At 39.6% G+C, this 18,359-nt stretch overlaps 1 protein-coding gene across 1 annotated transcript in view; it reads right to left on the bottom strand.

Moving 5' to 3' along the window:
- The window catches only part of ABCB5 (ATP binding cassette subfamily B member 5), a 119,423-nt gene that overhangs the window by 68,783 nt on the left and 32,281 nt on the right, over positions 1-18,359 (bottom strand). Inside the window, exon 14 of the mRNA XM_061413675.1 lies at positions 10,999-11,169. Within this exon, the coding sequence (XP_061269659.1) occupies positions 10,999-11,169 (171 nt within the window). The remainder of the gene's footprint in view (positions 1-10,998; positions 11,170-18,359) is intronic.

The raw sequence follows: 18,359 nt of genomic DNA, 5'->3' as shown, positions 1-18,359 counted from the left end.
GGAAAAACTTCTCCAAAGGCATATAAAACGGAGCCTGCAAGCATCAAGGTACGCACTTAAGGCACCATAAAGTACACTGTGTATGTATGTTCAGTTGCTCAGTGGTATCTGACTGTTTGTGACCTCATGGACTGCAGCCTGCAGGCTCCTCTGTCCAAGGGATTTTCTAGGCAAGAATACTGGAGTAGGATGCCATTTCCTATTCTAGAGGATCTTCCTGACCCAGGGATCAAACCTGAGTCTCTTGAGTCTTCTGTATTGGCAGGCAATTCTTTACCACTGTGCCACCAGGGAAGCTCATAAAGAACAATTTCACTACAAGAATACAATTTCACTACATCATAAGTGTGACCTAAAACTCATATATGAACCATAGGGAACAACAACAAAAAAAAGTTTGGCACCAATCATTTCAGACTTAAAACAGAGAAGAGATTTTGGAAGCCAAGGCCTCTTAGAAAACTGATCAAAGAAGTGTCAGCTGATGCTTTGTCTTTTAGCAATAATTACTATAAAGATAAGGCTTCCCTTATGGCTCAGCTGGTAAAGAATCCACCTGTAATGTGGGAGACCTGGGTTTGATCCCTGGACTGGGAAGACCTCCTGGAGAAGGGAAAGGCTACCCACTCCAGTATTCTAGCCTGGAGAATTCATGGACTTGTATAGTCCATGGGGTCCCAAAGAGTCGGACACAACTGACTGACTTTGACTTCACTGTAAAGATAAGGAAGGTAGTGCAATTCATTCCACGTTTTTTTCAGATGCTTAGGTGTAGCAGATTTTCAATATTTCATTGTTGCTATTATTCCTTCTAGAAAGTACCAGTTTGAATGAATCTTCTGGCATTTCCTCTGCTCCTTCACATTTTGTACATGCTGAAAGACAAACCATTAGGTATTTGACCAAAGAAAGGTCAACAGAAAGATTTCTACTTGACACTTTGCTGGCATTTTCAGATTACTTCACAATTTCATGAACAACCATAAATCATCAGGTAATTAGCTTGGATTTTGAAAGACAGTGTGCTTTAAAACATCCCTCCCAGAATTGCTAGGGCAGAGATAAGGGCCTGAGGAGGTCAGCTAGCTTCTCATCATTGGCGGCCATAGGCCTTGAACAAGAGTGGGCAGCAGGAAAAGAAGGGAGAACAATAAAAAGCTGTAAGCATTTGAGAGGGCCTGCATTTGACTGCTGGGTCAATTAACAGGGGTAATAGACTCTCTGGAGAAGCCTGTAAACACAGAGTTCTAGTGTCTAACAGCAAGCGTGATGTAAGAAACCTATGGAACCACAAGTTCTCGCTGACTGCCTCCTAGAAGACTGCCTCAGGTGGACTTGGGGCCCACTCATGACATATGCTCCATGATCCAGGCCTGTGGTCTTCAAACTCTTTTTCTTTAAGATGAAAAATCCTTTCACCAAATGAAAGCACACATAGAAACTTTATATGTTTAAATAAACCATACAGATTAACGAGTAACTCCTCTGTATGAACTGTTGGCCGTAGCCCTGCCCGCTCATCCTACCCCACCTCCCCGCCTTCTTCCACACCTCAAGAGGTTTCTGGAAAACTCTAGTACTTCAAAAATAAAGTCTGACAAACCTCTCATTGCTGCTGCTGCTGCTGCTAAGTCGCTTCAGTTGTGTCTGACTCTGTGTGAACCCATAGACGGCAGCCCACCAGGCTCCCCGTCCCTGGGATTCTCCAGGCAAGAAGACTGGAGTGGGGTGCCATTGCCTTCTCTAATGCATGAAAGTGAAAAGTGAAAGTGAAGTCACTCAGTCGTGTCTGACTCTCACTACTCTTTTGCAAATTTCTGTCTTTTTTAGCTACCAAATTTTAACTCATCTGCTATAAGAAACTCTATATATGAGCTTCCCTCATAGCTCATGGTTAGTAAAAGAGGTAAAGAATTTGCCTGCAATGCAGGAGACCTGGGTTCAATCCCTTTGTTTGGAAGACCCCCTGGAGGAGGAAATGGTAACCCACTCTAGTATTCTTGCCCAGAGAATCCCATGGACAGAGGAGCCTGGCAGGCTACAGTCCATGGGGTCACAAGAGTCACACACGACTTAGTGACTATATGTATATCGTAGTTATATGGGAAACACAGGATTTTGGAAGTCTTAACTACCTCATTATGATGTTGAGAGCCCATTGGCTTGGTGTTCTTCTGGGTCAACACTGGTTCCATAGGTGAACAATAAGAATTTACTGCCCCATCTCATCACCTGTCCAAGAATGCTTTCTCTTTTGTAAAATGTGGTGATGAAAAGAAAAATACTAAGGACTTAGAAGCTATATTTAATAAGGGACTCACCTCCTTCCCAATCTCTTTCTTTCAATTTGCATGTGAATATGTATGTATGCTTAGGTTAAGACCCTTTAGAAAGGAAAGCACATTGAAAATCTAAACTCTGCTGAGTTGAAGCCATGTGGACTAACAAGTTAGTAAATTGGAATAGGACTGTATAGTACAAAATTTTCTTTTTATATCCTGGAATCTCTTCATTATCATTTTTAAATAACTTAACAAACAACTTGGCAATTGAAGATAATAAAATTATTTATAATCATTTAATACTTTTTTCCTTCTCTTAACTTTATTAACAAGCTAACATTTGTGGATAAACTTACAACAGAAAGTAAATGAAGAAGTAAATAGTGAATAAGAAGAGAAAATGTTACAATAGTTAGCTCATCTTTCTTCTAAGAGGAAATAAAGTCTAACCTAGCTCAGAGCGCTGACCAAAAAACAATACATTAAAGATGTCTTATTTGCTAACAGCTGTAACCAGAGAACAGTTGCCAACATCCATTGGATCATAGAAAAAGCAGAAAAACTCCAGAAAAACATTTGCTTCATTGACTACCCTAAAGCCTTTGACTGTGTGGATCACAACAAGCTGTGGAAATTTTTCAAGAGATGGGAATACCAGACTACCTTACCTGCCTCCTGAGAAACCTGTATGCAGGTCAAGAAGCAACAGTTAAAACTGGATTGGAACAACAAACTGGTTCCAAATTGCTGTATACTGTCACCCTGCTTATTTAACTTATATGCAGAGTACATCATTCTGAATGCCAAGCTGGATGAAGCACAAGCTGGAATCAAGATTGCCGGGAGAAATATCAATAACCTCAGGTATGTAGATAACACTGCCCTTATGGCAAAAAGTGGAGAGGAACTAAAGAGCCTCTTGAAGGTGAAAGAGGAGAGTGAAAAAACTGGCTTAAAACTTGACATTCAAAAAACTAAGATCATGGCATCTAGTCCCATCACTTCATGGCAAATAGACAGGAAACAACAGAAACAGTGACAGACTTAATTTTCTTGGACTCCAAAATACTGCAGACAGTGACTGCAGCCACAAAATTAAAAGACACTTGCTCCTTGGAAGAAAAGTTATGACAAATCTAGACAGTGTATTAAAGAGCAGAGATATTACTTTGCCGACAAAGGTCCATCTAGTCAAAGCTATGGTTTTTCCAGTAGTCATGTACAGATATGAGAGTTGGACCATAAAGAAAGCTGAGCACTGAAGAATTGATGCTTTTGAACTGTGGTGTTAGAGAAGACTCTGGAGAGTCCCTTGGACTGCAAGGAGATCAAACCAGTCAGTCTGAAAAGAAATCAACCCTGAATATTTATTGGAAGGACTGATGCTGGTGCTGAAACTCCAATCCTTTGGCCACCTGATGCGAAGAGTTGACTCACTGGAAAAGACCCTGATGCTGGGAAAGATTGAGGCAGAAGGAGAAGGGTACAACAGAGGATGAGATGGTTGGATGGCATCACTGACTCCATGGACATGAGTTTGAGCAAGTTCCAGGAGTTGGTGATGGATAGGGAAGCCTGGCATGCTGCAGTCCATGGGGTCACAGAGTTGGACATGACTGAGTGACTGAACTGAACTGAACCATGGTAGTTACATGGATGAGCTGGAATGCTGACTATCTGGGTCCAGGTTCTGGCTTCACTACTACTGCTAAGTCACTTCAGTCGTGTCCGACTCTGTGCGACCCCATAGACGGCAGCCCACCAGGCTTCCCCGTCCCTGGGATTCTCCAGGCAAGAACACTTGAGTGGGTTGCCATTTCCTCCTCCAATGCATGAAAGTGAAAAGTGAAAATGAAGTCGCTCAGTCGTGTCCGACTCTTAGCGACCCCATGGACTGCTGCCTACCAGGCTCCTCCATCCATGGGATTTTCCAGGCAAGAGTACTGGAGTGGAGTGCCATTGCTTCACTGCTTCCTAGCTATTACGCAACCTCCCTGTGCTTCAGTTTACACATCTGTGAAACAGGAGAATAAATGTACAACTTTCATTGGATTCTTGTAAGGATTAGTTTTTCTTATTCATCTGTTCCATTATTACACCTAAAATAATGACTTATGAATGGCTTCAGGGGGTCTATGAACCTCTCAATATTATACATAAATCTTAGTGTACAAGTGAATTTGCACATTTTTGGGAAGATTTACAGTGGTTTATTTTTCTCTTTCTTAGATTCTCAATGGGCCCCTGATCTATCAAATGGGGAGAAACACTATTCTAAAAGGAGTTAGTGGCCTAACTCCTTACTCTAAAAGAAGTTAGTGTTGACACCAAGTTAACACCAAGTCTTATGCATGTGAGCTTGATTAAGCAAGCTTGTAAAATGTCCCATGATGCTTTGGGATGAGGTAGTATCTGTGTTACCTTTGTTCTCCTAATTAAATTCCAGCCAAGGAATTTCCCTTGTAGAAATTCCCTTTCTGTTCCCAACTATTAACAAATAGTTTTAAAAACAGGGAGGGAAGAAAGAAAAAGATCTAAAGTATTTCCAATTCCACATATAAAAAGAAAGATATTTAACACAGACACACCAAAACGTGTGTGTGTGTGTGTGTGTGTGTGTATGTGTGTGCATCTGTGTGTGTAATATAACCTCACTTCTTGGGGCTTAATTTAATAAAGTAGTCCACAGCTTAATGCAATATACCAACTTACTTATTAATTCTCCAAGTAGTATAAATATAATGTAAGGGACTTCAGAGGAAGACCAACAGAATGCATCATATCAGAAACAGAAATGATGATAAAGAAAAGCCCATGGCTGTTGCAGCAAAGTGGCTCAGTCTCTTCAAAGAATAAAGCTGTGATGGAAACCCATCTTTCATAATCAGCAAACGGCCTTTTTAAAGGTTCTCCACTGATGCGGTATAGCTGAACCTCCCTTAATAATTATTCCTTAGATTTGCATACAACTTTTAACATTTCAAAGAGCTTTCACAGGCTTAATCCTAAAATCAACATGGGCTTTCTCTGCTTCCCCAGGGGCTTGCAGGTGTTCACTGCCATGCCTCCTCATAGTAGGACAGCTTGGAAGCCTGGTGCATTGGCACACCAGGTCCAAACCAGTAGCAGAGTAAAACTCCATAGCTGTGATATAGATCTTTATCCACTGATCTTAAATCCTCCTCTTGAACAAGATTTATGAAGCAAAACTAGATGGTAGCAGGCCTACACTAAAAAAGTCCAGAAAAGAGCACTTCAGGCCTTGAAACTCTTCTGTATCACACTCATCCAAACACTAGTCAACAAATATTTATTGACTAATGAGGGCCAGGTATTGTTCTATTGCTGAGTATGCTGCAGTTAAGCAATCAATGCCTTTGATAATAGACAGCAGATGTTTTAGAAGAGAGTAGATATTTTAGTAGGGGAAGAGAGAAAATAAACAAATATGTGTATAATATATTAGCTGATATAAAGGGCTATGGTATGTCTAAGGGGTAGCCAATGTGGGACAGAGTGGTTCGGTTCCAGAAAGCTTGGTGCCAAACTCCATAGAACCTTATACCTTCTGTAAGGAATTTGGTTTTTACTTAGAGTGAGAAGTAAGATAAGGAGCCATTGAAGGGTTTGAAGCAGAAGGGCAACACAATCAAATTTACATTTTAGTAATATTGTCTGTGTGCTGTGCTGAGAACAGACTGAAGTGAGCAGTATGCGAGATATGTTATGTGTTCGTCACTCAGTCGTGGGCAACTCTTTGTGACCCTATTGACTGTAGCCTAGCAGGCTCTTTTGTTCATACGATTCTCCAGGCAAGAGTACTTGAGTGAGTTGCCGTTTCCTTCTTCCAGAGGGTCTTCCCAACCCAGGGATTGAACCTGGGTCTCCTGCATTGCAGGCAGATTCTTTACCATCTGAGCCACCAAGGAAGCCCATGGGAGATAGCTATTGCAATAATCCAAGTAAGGACAAGAGTGATATTTCCCTCATGCCCCTTTTCAGTCAAAATCCACCCTCTTCCCCCAGTAAACTATTGATTTGACTTTTTTTCTTTTTATCACTATAGATTAGTTTTGCTGGTTCTATAGCTTCATACAAAAGGAAGACGATGGGGTAATGGAGAGGAGGGGTTGGGAGGATATCTGAAGGCTGGGTATGGAAGGAGGTAGATGCTGCATTCACCAGTGAGAAAGAATACAATTTATTGTTCCCTCTTTGTTGGCTAGTGGTTTACATGACATTTTGAGCTATAAAAATCGGTTAACTACTGTGGGTTAGGCTGTATCATGCCACAGGGTTCTAGAATTTATAGACAGATGTCTGAGCAGAAATGAGACCTGTTGGATGCCCTACCCTCTTTAGGTGGGGACCTCTTTAAAGCTTGGTTCCGCAATCACCATCTGTGTAGTGGGTGTACAGAACTCTCACAGCACTGGAGTGTTCATAGTTTGCCTGTATTTTAACTTTTCCTTTCGTGTGTGTGTGTGTGTGTGTGTGTGTGTGTGCACGCGCTAAATCACTGCAGTTGTGTCCAACTCAGTGCGACTCTGTGGACTGCAGCCTGCTGGGTTCCTCTGTCCAAGGAATTCTCCAGGCAAGAATACTAGAGTGGGTTGTCATGCCTTCCTCCAGGGGATCTTCCCAACCCAGGGATTGAACCTAGGTCTCCTGCATCTTCCGCATCACAGGCAGATTCTTTACCACTGAGCCAATGGGGAAGCCCCAACTCTCCTCTCCACCACACATCAATTAAATACTGAGGCATATATATTTAACAAGCTGCACTACTTGTCACCCCATAGTAACCATTTACCCTCACCTCACAAAAGATCAGCAAAGTCTACTTAAAGTAGTTTCACACCTATACATCTCTATAACACTGATTTAATTACACCCTTTAAAAACTGAAAAACAATAACAGTAACTGAATTTTAAAAATATATACTTGGAATAATCATTTACAAGCATTTTGTATTTTTATATTTTCACTTATGATATAGGTTTCATATATTCATATTTTCAGGCAGTAGAAAAAAATATTGATTAGTTTATCATGACTAAGCAACTCTCTACAGTAAGTTCCCCCTGCAAGTTGTGAACTTTCAAAGATGTTTCTCGTGTCTAACCACTTAAATTAGTTCCCGTGTCTGGTACACGCCATCACTTGTGTGCATTCTCTGCAAGTGGTTGTGCTCTGGTGTACTTTACTGTACAATGCTATACAGAGTGCAGTATCTTTACTTCAAGCCAATGATGTCTGGAAGCAAGTGTAAAAGCAGAGGTGATATAGCTGGGACTGTACCATACTTTTCAAGATACTGTATTGTAAGATTAAAACTGTTTTATTTTTTGGGTTTGTTTGTTTTTAATGGATTGTTCTGTGAAAAGTATTATACACCTATTACAGTACAGCACTATATAGCCAATTGTATTAGTTGAGTACCCAGCCTATCTTCGTTGGATTTACAAACAAATTGGACTTAAAAATGCACTCTCAGAATGGAACCTATTCATATGTAGGGGGCTTACTGTATTTTTAAAAGTCTGAACAAGTTTTGATTGCCTGAAGTGATTAACATATTGAATGAAAAGACAATGGGCACAATGTTTAACCTGTAAACAACTTCAGAGCCTAGTATAATATTAAAAAAATCTTATATATGTATGTTGATTATATTTCAATAAAACTAAAAAATTGTGTAATTTGAGACAGTTAAATCTAATCATTTTTGAGTACATTCCAGCCTTACGTAACTAAACATCACCATTAGTATACACAATTTGAGTGTATTCTATAAATAGAGCCCTGTCTTAGTTATTAAGTGTTAAGAAATGAATAGAGTATGAGTCAAGCTTTTGAGGAAATTATCATTTCTTCACCAAAATGAACCAAATTGGCAAAGCGTCTACAATGAACATGGATTTCATATTATTTATTTTATGAAAAGAAATATGAGAAACTTGTGGTACTCTTATCATGTGAGATGGAAACAAGGTAAAATTTTATAAATCTGTAAAACTCTGATTTGCAAGTTGATAATAGTAAGTAATACACAGAAGAACTGTACAAAAAAGATCTTCACGACCAAGATCATCACGATGGTGTGATCACTCACCTAGAGCCACACATCCTGGAATGTGAAGTCAAGTGGGCCTTAGGAAGCATCACTATGAACAAAGCTAGTGGAGCTGATGGAATTCCAGTTGAGCTATTTCAAATCCTGGAAGATGATGCTGTGAAAGTGCTGCCCTCAATATGCCAGCAAATCTGGAAAACTCAGCAGTGGCCACAGGAGTGGAAAAGGTCAGTTTTCATTCCAATCCCAAAGGCAAGGCCAAAGAAAGCTCAAACTACTGCACAATTGCACTCATCTCCCACGCTAGTAAAGTGATGCTCAAAATTCTCCAAGCCAGGCTTCAGCAGTACGTGAACTGTGAACTTCCAGATGTTCAAGCTGGTTTTAGAAAAGGCAGAGGAACCAGAGACCAAATTGCCAACATCCACTGGATCATCGAAAAAACAAGAGAGTTCCAGAAAAACATCTATTTCTGCTTTATTGACTATGCCAAAGCCTTTGACTGTGTGGATCACAATGAACTGGAAAATTCTGAAAGATATGGGAATACCAGACCACCTGACCTGCCTCTTGAGAAACCTATATGCAGGTCAGGAAGCAACAGTTAGAACTGGACATGGAACAACAGACTGGTTCCAAATAGAAAAAGGAGTACATCAAGGCTGTATATTGTCACCCTGCTTATTTAACTTATGTGCAGAGTACATCATGAGAAACGCTGGGCTGGAAGAAGCACAAGCTGGAATCAAGGTTGCCAGGAGCAATATCAATAACCTCACATACGGAGATGACACCACCCTTATGGCAGAAAGTAAAGAGGAACTAAAAAGCCTCTTGATGAAAGTGAAAGAGGAGAGTGAAAAAGTTGGCTTGAAGCTCAACATTCAGAAAACGAAGATCATGGCATCTGGTCCCATCACTTCATGGGAAATAGATGGGGAAACAGTGGAAACAGTGTCAGACTTTATTTTTGGGGGCTCCAAAATCACTGCAGATGGTGACTGCAGCCATGAAATTAAAAGACACTTACTCATTGGAAGGAAAGTTATGACCAACCTAGATGGCATATTCAAAAGCAGAGACATTACTTTGCCAACAAAGGTTCGTCTAGTCAAGGCTATGGTTTTTCCAGTGGTCATGTATGGATGTGAGAGTTGGACTGTGAAGAAAGCTGAGTACAAACGAATTGATGCTTTTGAACTGTGGTGTTGGAGAAGACTCTTGAGAGTCCCTGCAACTGCATGGAGATCCAACCAGTCCATCCTAAAGGAGATCAGCCCTGGGATTTCTTTGGAAGGAATGATGCTAAAACTGAAACTCCAGTACTTTGGCCACCTCATGGGAAGAGTTGACTCATTGGAAAAGACTCTGATGCTTGGAGGGATTGGGGGCAGGAGGAGAAGGGGATGACAGAGCATGAAATGGTTGGATGGCATCAGCGACTCAATGGACATGAGTCTGAGTGAACTCCGGGAGTTGGTGATGGACAGGGAGGCCTGGCGTGCTGCAATTTATGGGGTTACAAAGATTCGGACATGACTGAGCGACTGAACTGAACTGAATAGTAAGTAATAGATTTTTCAATAATCAGTTGGGACTCTGGTTGCCAGTATCTATTTCTAGTCATGCTAAATCAGTATTTAAAAAGAAAAAGTCTGTGATTTTCGTAGAAAAACACAACCAATTTTTAGAGAAGCACAAAGTAAAAAGTGCTATTAAGCCTTCTAAAGGGTTTGAAAGCCATGATATCAAAGAGGGTTTGGTTATTGGAAAAAGTATTCTATGGTTTTTCACATTACCACCACTAACTACCTTCCCAGATGCAGTGCATTTTGGTGTAAGGCCAATTCTGCACTGTGGCCACGAAGCATATTCAGCAGCTTGTAGTGAGTAGGGTGCTTCCCTGTTGACTCAGCAGTAAAGAATCCACCAGCAATGCATGAGCTGCGGGAGATGTGGGTTCAATCCCTGGGTTGGGAAGGTCCCCTGGAGGAGGGCATGACAACTCACTCCAGTATTCTTGCCTGGAGAATCCCACGGACAGAGGAATCTGGCAGGCTATAGTCCATAGGGTTTCAAAGAGTTGGACGTGACTGAAGCGACTTAGCACGCATCCACACAGTGAGTAGGAAGGCAGCATGAGGGCCTTAGGGCTGTTGAAGGAGGATGGTTCAAGGTCAAGGCAAACCACACGGTATGTTTCTCCACTTGAAGTGAAATTAAAATGAGTACTCTGGGATTACCCTAGAGAGGAAAAAGTGGTCAGAGAAGAGAACCCCATAGCTGTATGTGGAAGAGACAAAGGGTGGATGTGATTATAATTGTGGTAGGGGTATGGAGCTACCTTGGGGAGGTGGAAAGTGCAGACCTGTTGGAATGGGATGTAGACCTGTATATATGGGATGATTGCTTGGTTATGAGCCTCATATATATTGTTAACACCAAGCATAGCATCTTCTTTTCTTCTCCAATTCACTTCCTATAAACATTATAGAAGTTTTTACAAGGATGAACACTCTGCATTCATAACTGAAGGAGGGCTCTGAAATAAATAAATAATCCACTATGGAGCCATACTTCCTTCTATTTAAAAATTATGCTGAACCAAGAATATTAAAATAATGAGTCTGCTTACTTACCTTCACCAGTGCAGCTTGAACTGCTGATTCGCTTTCTGTATCTAAGGCAGACGTAGCCTCATCTAAGATCAGAATCTTCGGGTTTCGAACTAAAGCTCGAGCAATTGCAATTCTCTGTTTCTGTCCTCCACTCATTTGAATTCCTTTTTCCCCTACCAAGGTATTAAATTTCTAATGAAAATTAGGAAAGAAAACAGAAACAGAAGGCAGCATGGTCAGATGATTAGAACAGGAAATGGCAGTCACAGTTGTGGATTTTTTTTCTCATTTATTTATTTATTGAACTTTTTATTTTGTATTGGGGTATAGCTGATTAACAATGTTGTTAACAGTTTCAGGCAAAAAGCAAAGGGACTCAGTCATATACATGTGTGAATTCATTCTCCCCCAAATCGTTGTGTTTTAATGCCAGATTAATCACTGCTACAGCCTGGATAGTATTTGATCTATGATTTAGCATAATCTAGGATTTTAAGGAAGATTAACATTAATTTTAACCAATTTTCAAAGTTTTAAAGACACTTTTATAATGCACTGTAGTGCACTGTAGTACAAATAATTTATTATTTAAATTATTTATTAGTAATTTAATGTATTACCCATAATTTCCTTTATATTCTGAAAAATAGTATGAAAAAGATTACTGCAAAAACAAACTTCTTCCTCAAAACGTTTTTTCAATCTTGGGAGACTTTTTGGGCCTTCTTTTACTCTTTTTTGATACATATATCTTTAAGAAAGTATATACTGTTAGATATTTGAAGTTGGAGGTAATTTCTAGAACTAATGAAGCATAATTAGTAATACTCTATTGTGCTAACTCCCTGATACAAACTTCATTTCTTCAAGGACTTACTTTCAAATACTATTTCTAAACTTTTAACTTCTAGAGTTTGACCTTTACTTTAAAAATGTGCATGCTAAGTCGCTTCATTCATGTCTGACTTTTTGCGACCCTATGGGCAATAGCCTGCCAGGCTTCTCTGTACATGGGATTCTCCAGGCAAGAATACTGGAGTGGGTTGTAATGTCCTTCTCCAGGGGATCTTCCTGACCTAGGGATAACCTGCATTGGCAGGGAGGTTCTTTACCACTAGCACCATCTGGGAAGCCCCACATTAAAAAAAAAAAGTATATATATACACACACACACACCTTATTGATGAATAATTTTTCATGATAAAATGCACCTGTTTTAAAAGAATAGTTGTATGAGTTTTGAAAAATGCATGTATCCATGTTATTACCACCCAAATAAAAACAGAAAATTTCCTTCATCCTAGAAAGGTTCCAAATGACCCTTTCCAGTCAAAACCCACACCTTGCCTCAGGTACCACTGATTTGATATTTATCACTACAAATTAATTTTGCTAGTTCTACAATTTCACATAAATAGAATCACAGAGTGTGCACTTATTTTTGAAGTTTGATGGCTTAAGTTTCATTTGGTCTGGGATTCATGGTAAATTATGTGTATAAAGTATGAGGTAAGGGCCACGTTTCTTTCTTTTTAACACATGGATATCCAATTTTTCCAGCACCATTTGTTGAAAAGACTTTCTTCTCTCCCCCTGAATTACATTGGCTTTGTCAAAAGTCAATTCACTAGATATATGTGGGTCTATTTGTAGACTCTGTTGTGTTCCACTGACTTACACGTCCATTGCTATGTCAATGCCTGTGTATGCTCAGTTGTGTCTTACCCTTGGCGACCCCATGAACTGTACCCTGCCAGGCTCTTCTGTCCTTGGAAATTTCCAGGCAAGAATACTGGAGTGGGTTGTCATTTTCTACTCCAGGGGTCTTTCCAACCCAGAGTTCGAACCCGCATCTCCTATGCGTCTTGCATTTCCATCAGCCACCTGGGAAACTCGCTGTTAGGTAATTATCACTGTCTTAATTGCTGTCTTAAAATTAACTATTGTAGGTCTTCCAGTTCTGTTGTTCTTTTTCCACAATTGTTTTGACTATTATTGGTTCTTTAGATTTCTAAATAAATTTTTTAATCAGCTTGTTGACTTCTGCACATGAAAAAGACAGCTGAGATTTTGATTGAGATAGCATTAAATTTATAGATTGGTTTGGGGAGAATGCATATCTTTAAAAATATTCAACCTCTAAATCAATGAATAAGATACATCTTATTTATTATATTTAGGTATTCTTTAATTTCTCTAAGCAGCATTCTATAGTTTTCACATAGAAGATTTACAGATCTTTCATTATATTTATTCTATTTTATATTTTTAATGCTATTGTGAATGCCACTTTTAATTTCATTTGTAGTTGTTGCTACTATTCTGAGAACCAGTTTATTTTTTTTGTAGTTATACGTCTTATTAAGGTTACCTATCCACTTCTTTTTGAGTGAGTTTTTGTGGTTTGTGTCTTTCAGGGAATAGAACCTCTTCTCTGTTGTCAATATTATAGGCATATCTTTATTTGTAGTATTCCTATATCAACCTTTTAATGTCTTTGGGATTAACAATGATGTACCTTCTTTGATCCCTAATATTCATAATTTCTCTTCTCTTTTTTGTTTCTTCATCAGGTTTGCTATAGTTTTACTGATTTTACTGATCTTTTTAAGGAATCAGCTTTTAGTTTCACAGTGACTGTTTCTAATGTTTTCTGTTTTTAAGTTCACTGTTTTCTGCTCTAGTCTATATTATTTCTCTTCTACTTGCTTTGCATTTGATTTGCTCTTCTGACTCTAGTTTCTCAAGATGCAAACTCAGTTAATGGATTTTAGATCTTTTTCTTTTCTCAAGTAAGCACTTGATACTGTAACTTTCTCTTAAAGCAGTTGATCCTTGAACAACATAGGTGCTAGGAACACCAACCCCCATCCAGTCAAAAATCCAAGTATAACTTTACAATCCGTCCTCTGTGTCCACATCCTTGAATTCCACCAGCTGGGAGTCATGTAGTGCTACAGTATGTATTTTTTGGAAAAAATTCCTGTATAAGTGAATACGTACAATTCAAACCCATGTTGTTGAAAGATCAAGTGTATTCCACAAATACAGATACCTTTTATTTTCATTTTTACTTCAAAAGTTTTTAATTTTTCTTGAAACTTCCTATTTGCACCATATATTATTTAGAAGTAGGTTCTTTAATTTGCAAATATTTTTGAATTTTCCAGGTATATTTCTGTTGTTGATGTCTACATTTTAATTCTATTATGGCCCAAGGACATACTTTGTATGTTTCCTTTGAAATTATAAACATTTTTTCTTTCAATGTCGAGAATATTATCTAAGTGAACATTCCACATGCACTTAAGAAAAATGTTTTATGCTGTTATTGGGTGAAACTGTCTATAAATATCAGTTATATCTAGTTGGAAGATAGTATTGTTGAGGTTGTCTATAACCTTAGATCTTTTGCCTACTTGTTCTATCAAGTATTAAAGCCTTCAGCTAAAATTGTGGATTTGCCTGTTTTTCCTTTCAGATGTATTGTTTTTGCTTCATGCATTTTGAAATTTTTTTTGAAACTTTTTAAAAAGACTTAAAAATAATAGATTAAAAAAATAGTGTTATTTATTTATTTGGCCGTGCTGGGTCTTCATTGCTGTGTGGGCTTTTCTTTAGTTGCAGTGTGCAGGCTTTTCATAGCAGTGGCTTCTCTTGTTGCTGAGCATGGGCTTTAGGGCACATGGGCTTCAGTATTTCCGGCGGGAGGGCTCAGTAGTTCTATAGCACAGACTCAATAGTTGTGGTGCATGGGTTTAGTTGCTTCAAGTCATGTGGGATCCTCACAGACCAGGGATTAAACCCAGGTCTCCTGCATTGGCAGGTGGATTCTTTACAACGGAGCCACCAGGGAAGCCCTAAAGATTTTTTTGATGTGAACCATTTTTAAAGTCTTTATTGAATTTGTTATAATATTGCTCTTTCTTCTTCTTTTATTAATGTTTTTGGTTTTTTGGCCCTGAGGCATGTGGGATCTTAGCTTCCTGACCAGGGATCGAACTTGCACCCCCTGCACTGGAAGGGGAAGTCTTAACCACTGGACTGACACAGAAGTCCCTTGAAATTTTGCTTAAGTGAATAAGTATTGAGATTATGGGTGTTTTTTTTTTTTTTATTTGCCTATGGATCATAGTTCCCTGTTTCTTGGCACATTTAGATATTGTAGAATATATATTGAAATCTATGCATAATATGCTGAAGAGACTCAGTTCTGTTTTCTTCTGAGGAAAATGTTGATTTTACTCTCATATGCATGTGTGTTTGCTAAGTTGCCTCAGTCATGTGCAACTCTTTGCAACCATATGGACTGTAGCCCACCAGGATCCTCTGTCTTTGTGATTCTTCAGGCAAGAATACTGGAGTGGGTTGCCATGCCCTCTTCCAGGAGATCTTCTCAACCCAGGGATCGAGCTTGCGTCTCTTACGTCTCCTGCACTGGTAGGTGGGTTCTTTACCACTAGCACTACCCGGGAAGCCCTTTAACTCTCCTAGGCAATTCAAATATTAACTGATCATCCTGGTTTTATGCTTTGTTGTGGTGAATCTGTTGTTGTTCAGTCACTCACTCTTTGCGACCCCATGGACTGCAGCGCGCCGGGCTTCCCTGTCCTTCACCATCACCTGGAGCTTCCTCATTTAAAGAAAGCCTCAAAACTTGTCAGGACCTAATATCCAAGTTCTGTCTCCTTTAGGGTCTTGTCATCACTTGGTTTTAGGATTTGTTAGAGCAGATTATTTAGAGTCAGCCTTATTCTAAGGTGTGGTCTTTACTTCTAAGGTGTGATTTTTTTTTTTTTTTTGGTGTCTCAGCTATATGCCTGAGGTATAAAGAGGTGTTAATGTGACTGACCTCTCTACTCTGGCTGGGTTGTGTTTTCAACAGCTCCACCACACTGCCTGACTTTGAGTATCTCTGCTCTACTATAGCTTTGTAGCAGCTGCTCTCCTGTAAGCCAGGGGTAATCTTATATCCGAGAAGGATTCCTAAAGGATGCTTACATGGTCATCTGCTCCCCTCCCCCACCTCATGTCCACAGCTCTTTTATTTTGGCTCTTCAATTTCTTAAGCTGCCCTGAAATTCTATCCTCAGTGGGACTGACATGTTCTCTTTAAATTCCATTTTACAGAGATGTGATGGGGTCATAATTTGTTCCCAGGAAGCATGCTGGACATTCATGGACTTTCTTCAAAAGTTTCCTTTCTCTCAGGAATCATAGTTTTGTGCTACCGCTTATCTAATGCTTGGAAACAATTGTCCTATGCCTCATATATTCTAGTCCGTTTTATAGCTGTTCATGGGGAAAAGCTAGCAAGTATCAGTTAATTCTAACATATTAATTAAAAAATATGTGTGTATCATAGTTGGCTTCCCTGGTGGCTCAGATGGTAAAGAATCTGCCTGTAATGCAGGAGACCTGGGCTTAATCCCTGGGTTGGGAAGATCCCCTGGAGGAGGGCATAGCAACCCATTCCAGTATTATTGCCTGGAGAATCCCCATGGACAGAGGAGCCTGGTGGGCTTACACTCCATGGGTTGCAAAGAGTTGGGCATGACTGAGTGACTAAGCACATCATAGAAGGATTAATGGTATTTATTTATTTATTTTTCTTTTTAATTTATTTTTTTATTGAAGGATAATTGCTTTACAGAGTTTTGTTGCTTTCTGTCAAACTTCAGCATGAATCAGCCATAGGTATACATATATCCCCTCCCTTTTGAACCTCCCTCCCATGTCCCTCCCCATCCCACCCCCTCTAGGTTGATACAGAGCCCCTGTTTGAGTTTCCTGAGCCATATAACAAATTCCCATTGGCTATCTATTTTGCATATGGTAATGTAAGTTTCCATGTTACTCTTTCCTTATATCTCACCCTCTTCTCCCCTCTCCCCATGTCCATAAGTCTATTCTCTATGTCTGTTTCTCCATTGCTGCCCTGTAAATAAATTCTTCAATACCATTTTTTTAGATTCTGTATATATGTGTTGGAATATGGTATTTATCTTTCTCTTTCTGACTCACTTCATTCTGAATAATAGGTTCTAGGTTCATCCACCTCATCAGAACTGACTCAAATGCATTGCTCTTTGTGGCTGAGTAATATTCCAATCACTGCAGATGGTGATTGCAGCCAGGAAATTAAAAGACACTTATTTCTTGGAAGGAAAGTTATGACCAACCTAGATGGCATATTCAAAAGCAGAGACATTACTTTGCCAACAAAGGTCCATCTAGTCAAGGCTATGGTTTTTCCAGTAGTCATGTATGGATGTGAGAGTTGGACTGTTAAGAAAGCTGAGCACTGAAGAATTGATGCTTTTGAACTGTGGTGTTGGAGAAGACTGTTGAGAGTCCTTCGGACTGCAAGGAGATCCAACTAAAGGAGTCCATTCTAAAGGAGATCAGTCCTGGGTGTTCTTTGGAAGGAATGATGCTGAAGCTGAAACTCCAATACTTTGGCCACCTCATGTGAAGAGTTGACTCATTGGAAAAGACCCTGATGCTGGGAGGGATTGGGGGCAGGAGGAGAAGGGGATGACAGAGGATGAGATGGCTGGATGGCATCACCGACTCGATGGACGTGAGTTTGAGTGAACTCCCGGAGTTGGTTTTGGACAGGGAGGCCTGGCGTGCTGCAATTCATGGGGTCGCAGAGAGTTGGACATGACTGAGCGACTGAAGTGAACTGAATATTCCATTGTATATATGGACCACAACTTCTTTATCCATTCATCTGTTCATAGACATCTAGGTGGCTTCCATGTTCTAGCTATTGTAAATAGTGCTGCAATGAACAATGGGATACATGTGTCTTTTTCAATTTTGGTTTCCTCAGGGTATACACCTAGGAGTGGGATTGCTGGGTCATATGGTGGTTTTATTCCTAGTTTTTTGAGGAATCTCCATAATGTCTTCCATAGTGGCTGTATCAATTTACATTCCCACCAAAAGTGCAAGAGCATTCCCTTTTCTCCACATCTTCTCCAGCATTTTTTGTTTGTAGACTTTTTGATGATGGCCATTCTGACTGGTGTGAGGTGATGTCTCATTGTGTTTTTGATTTGCATTTCTAATAATGAGCGATGTTGACCATCTTTTCATGTGTTTGTTAGCCATCTGTATGTCTTCTTTGGAGAAATGTCTGCTTAGGTCTTTTTCTACTTTTTGATTGGGTTGTTTGTTTTTCTGGCATTGAGTTGTATGAGTTGCTTGTATATTTTGGAAATTAATCCTTTGTCAGTTGTTTCATTTGCTATTATTTTCTTCCATTCTGAGGGTTGTCTTTTCACCTTGCTTATAGTTTCCTTTGCTGTGCAAAAGCTTTTAAGTTTAATCAGGCCCCACTTGTTTACTTTGGTTTTTATTTCCATTACTCTAGG

Source organism: Bos javanicus, chromosome 4 (assembly GCF_032452875.1).
Source record: "Bos javanicus breed banteng chromosome 4, ARS-OSU_banteng_1.0, whole genome shotgun sequence".
Taxonomy (NCBI): domain Eukaryota; kingdom Metazoa; phylum Chordata; class Mammalia; order Artiodactyla; family Bovidae; genus Bos; species Bos javanicus.
This window is presented reverse-complemented; position numbering and strand designations above follow the sequence as displayed.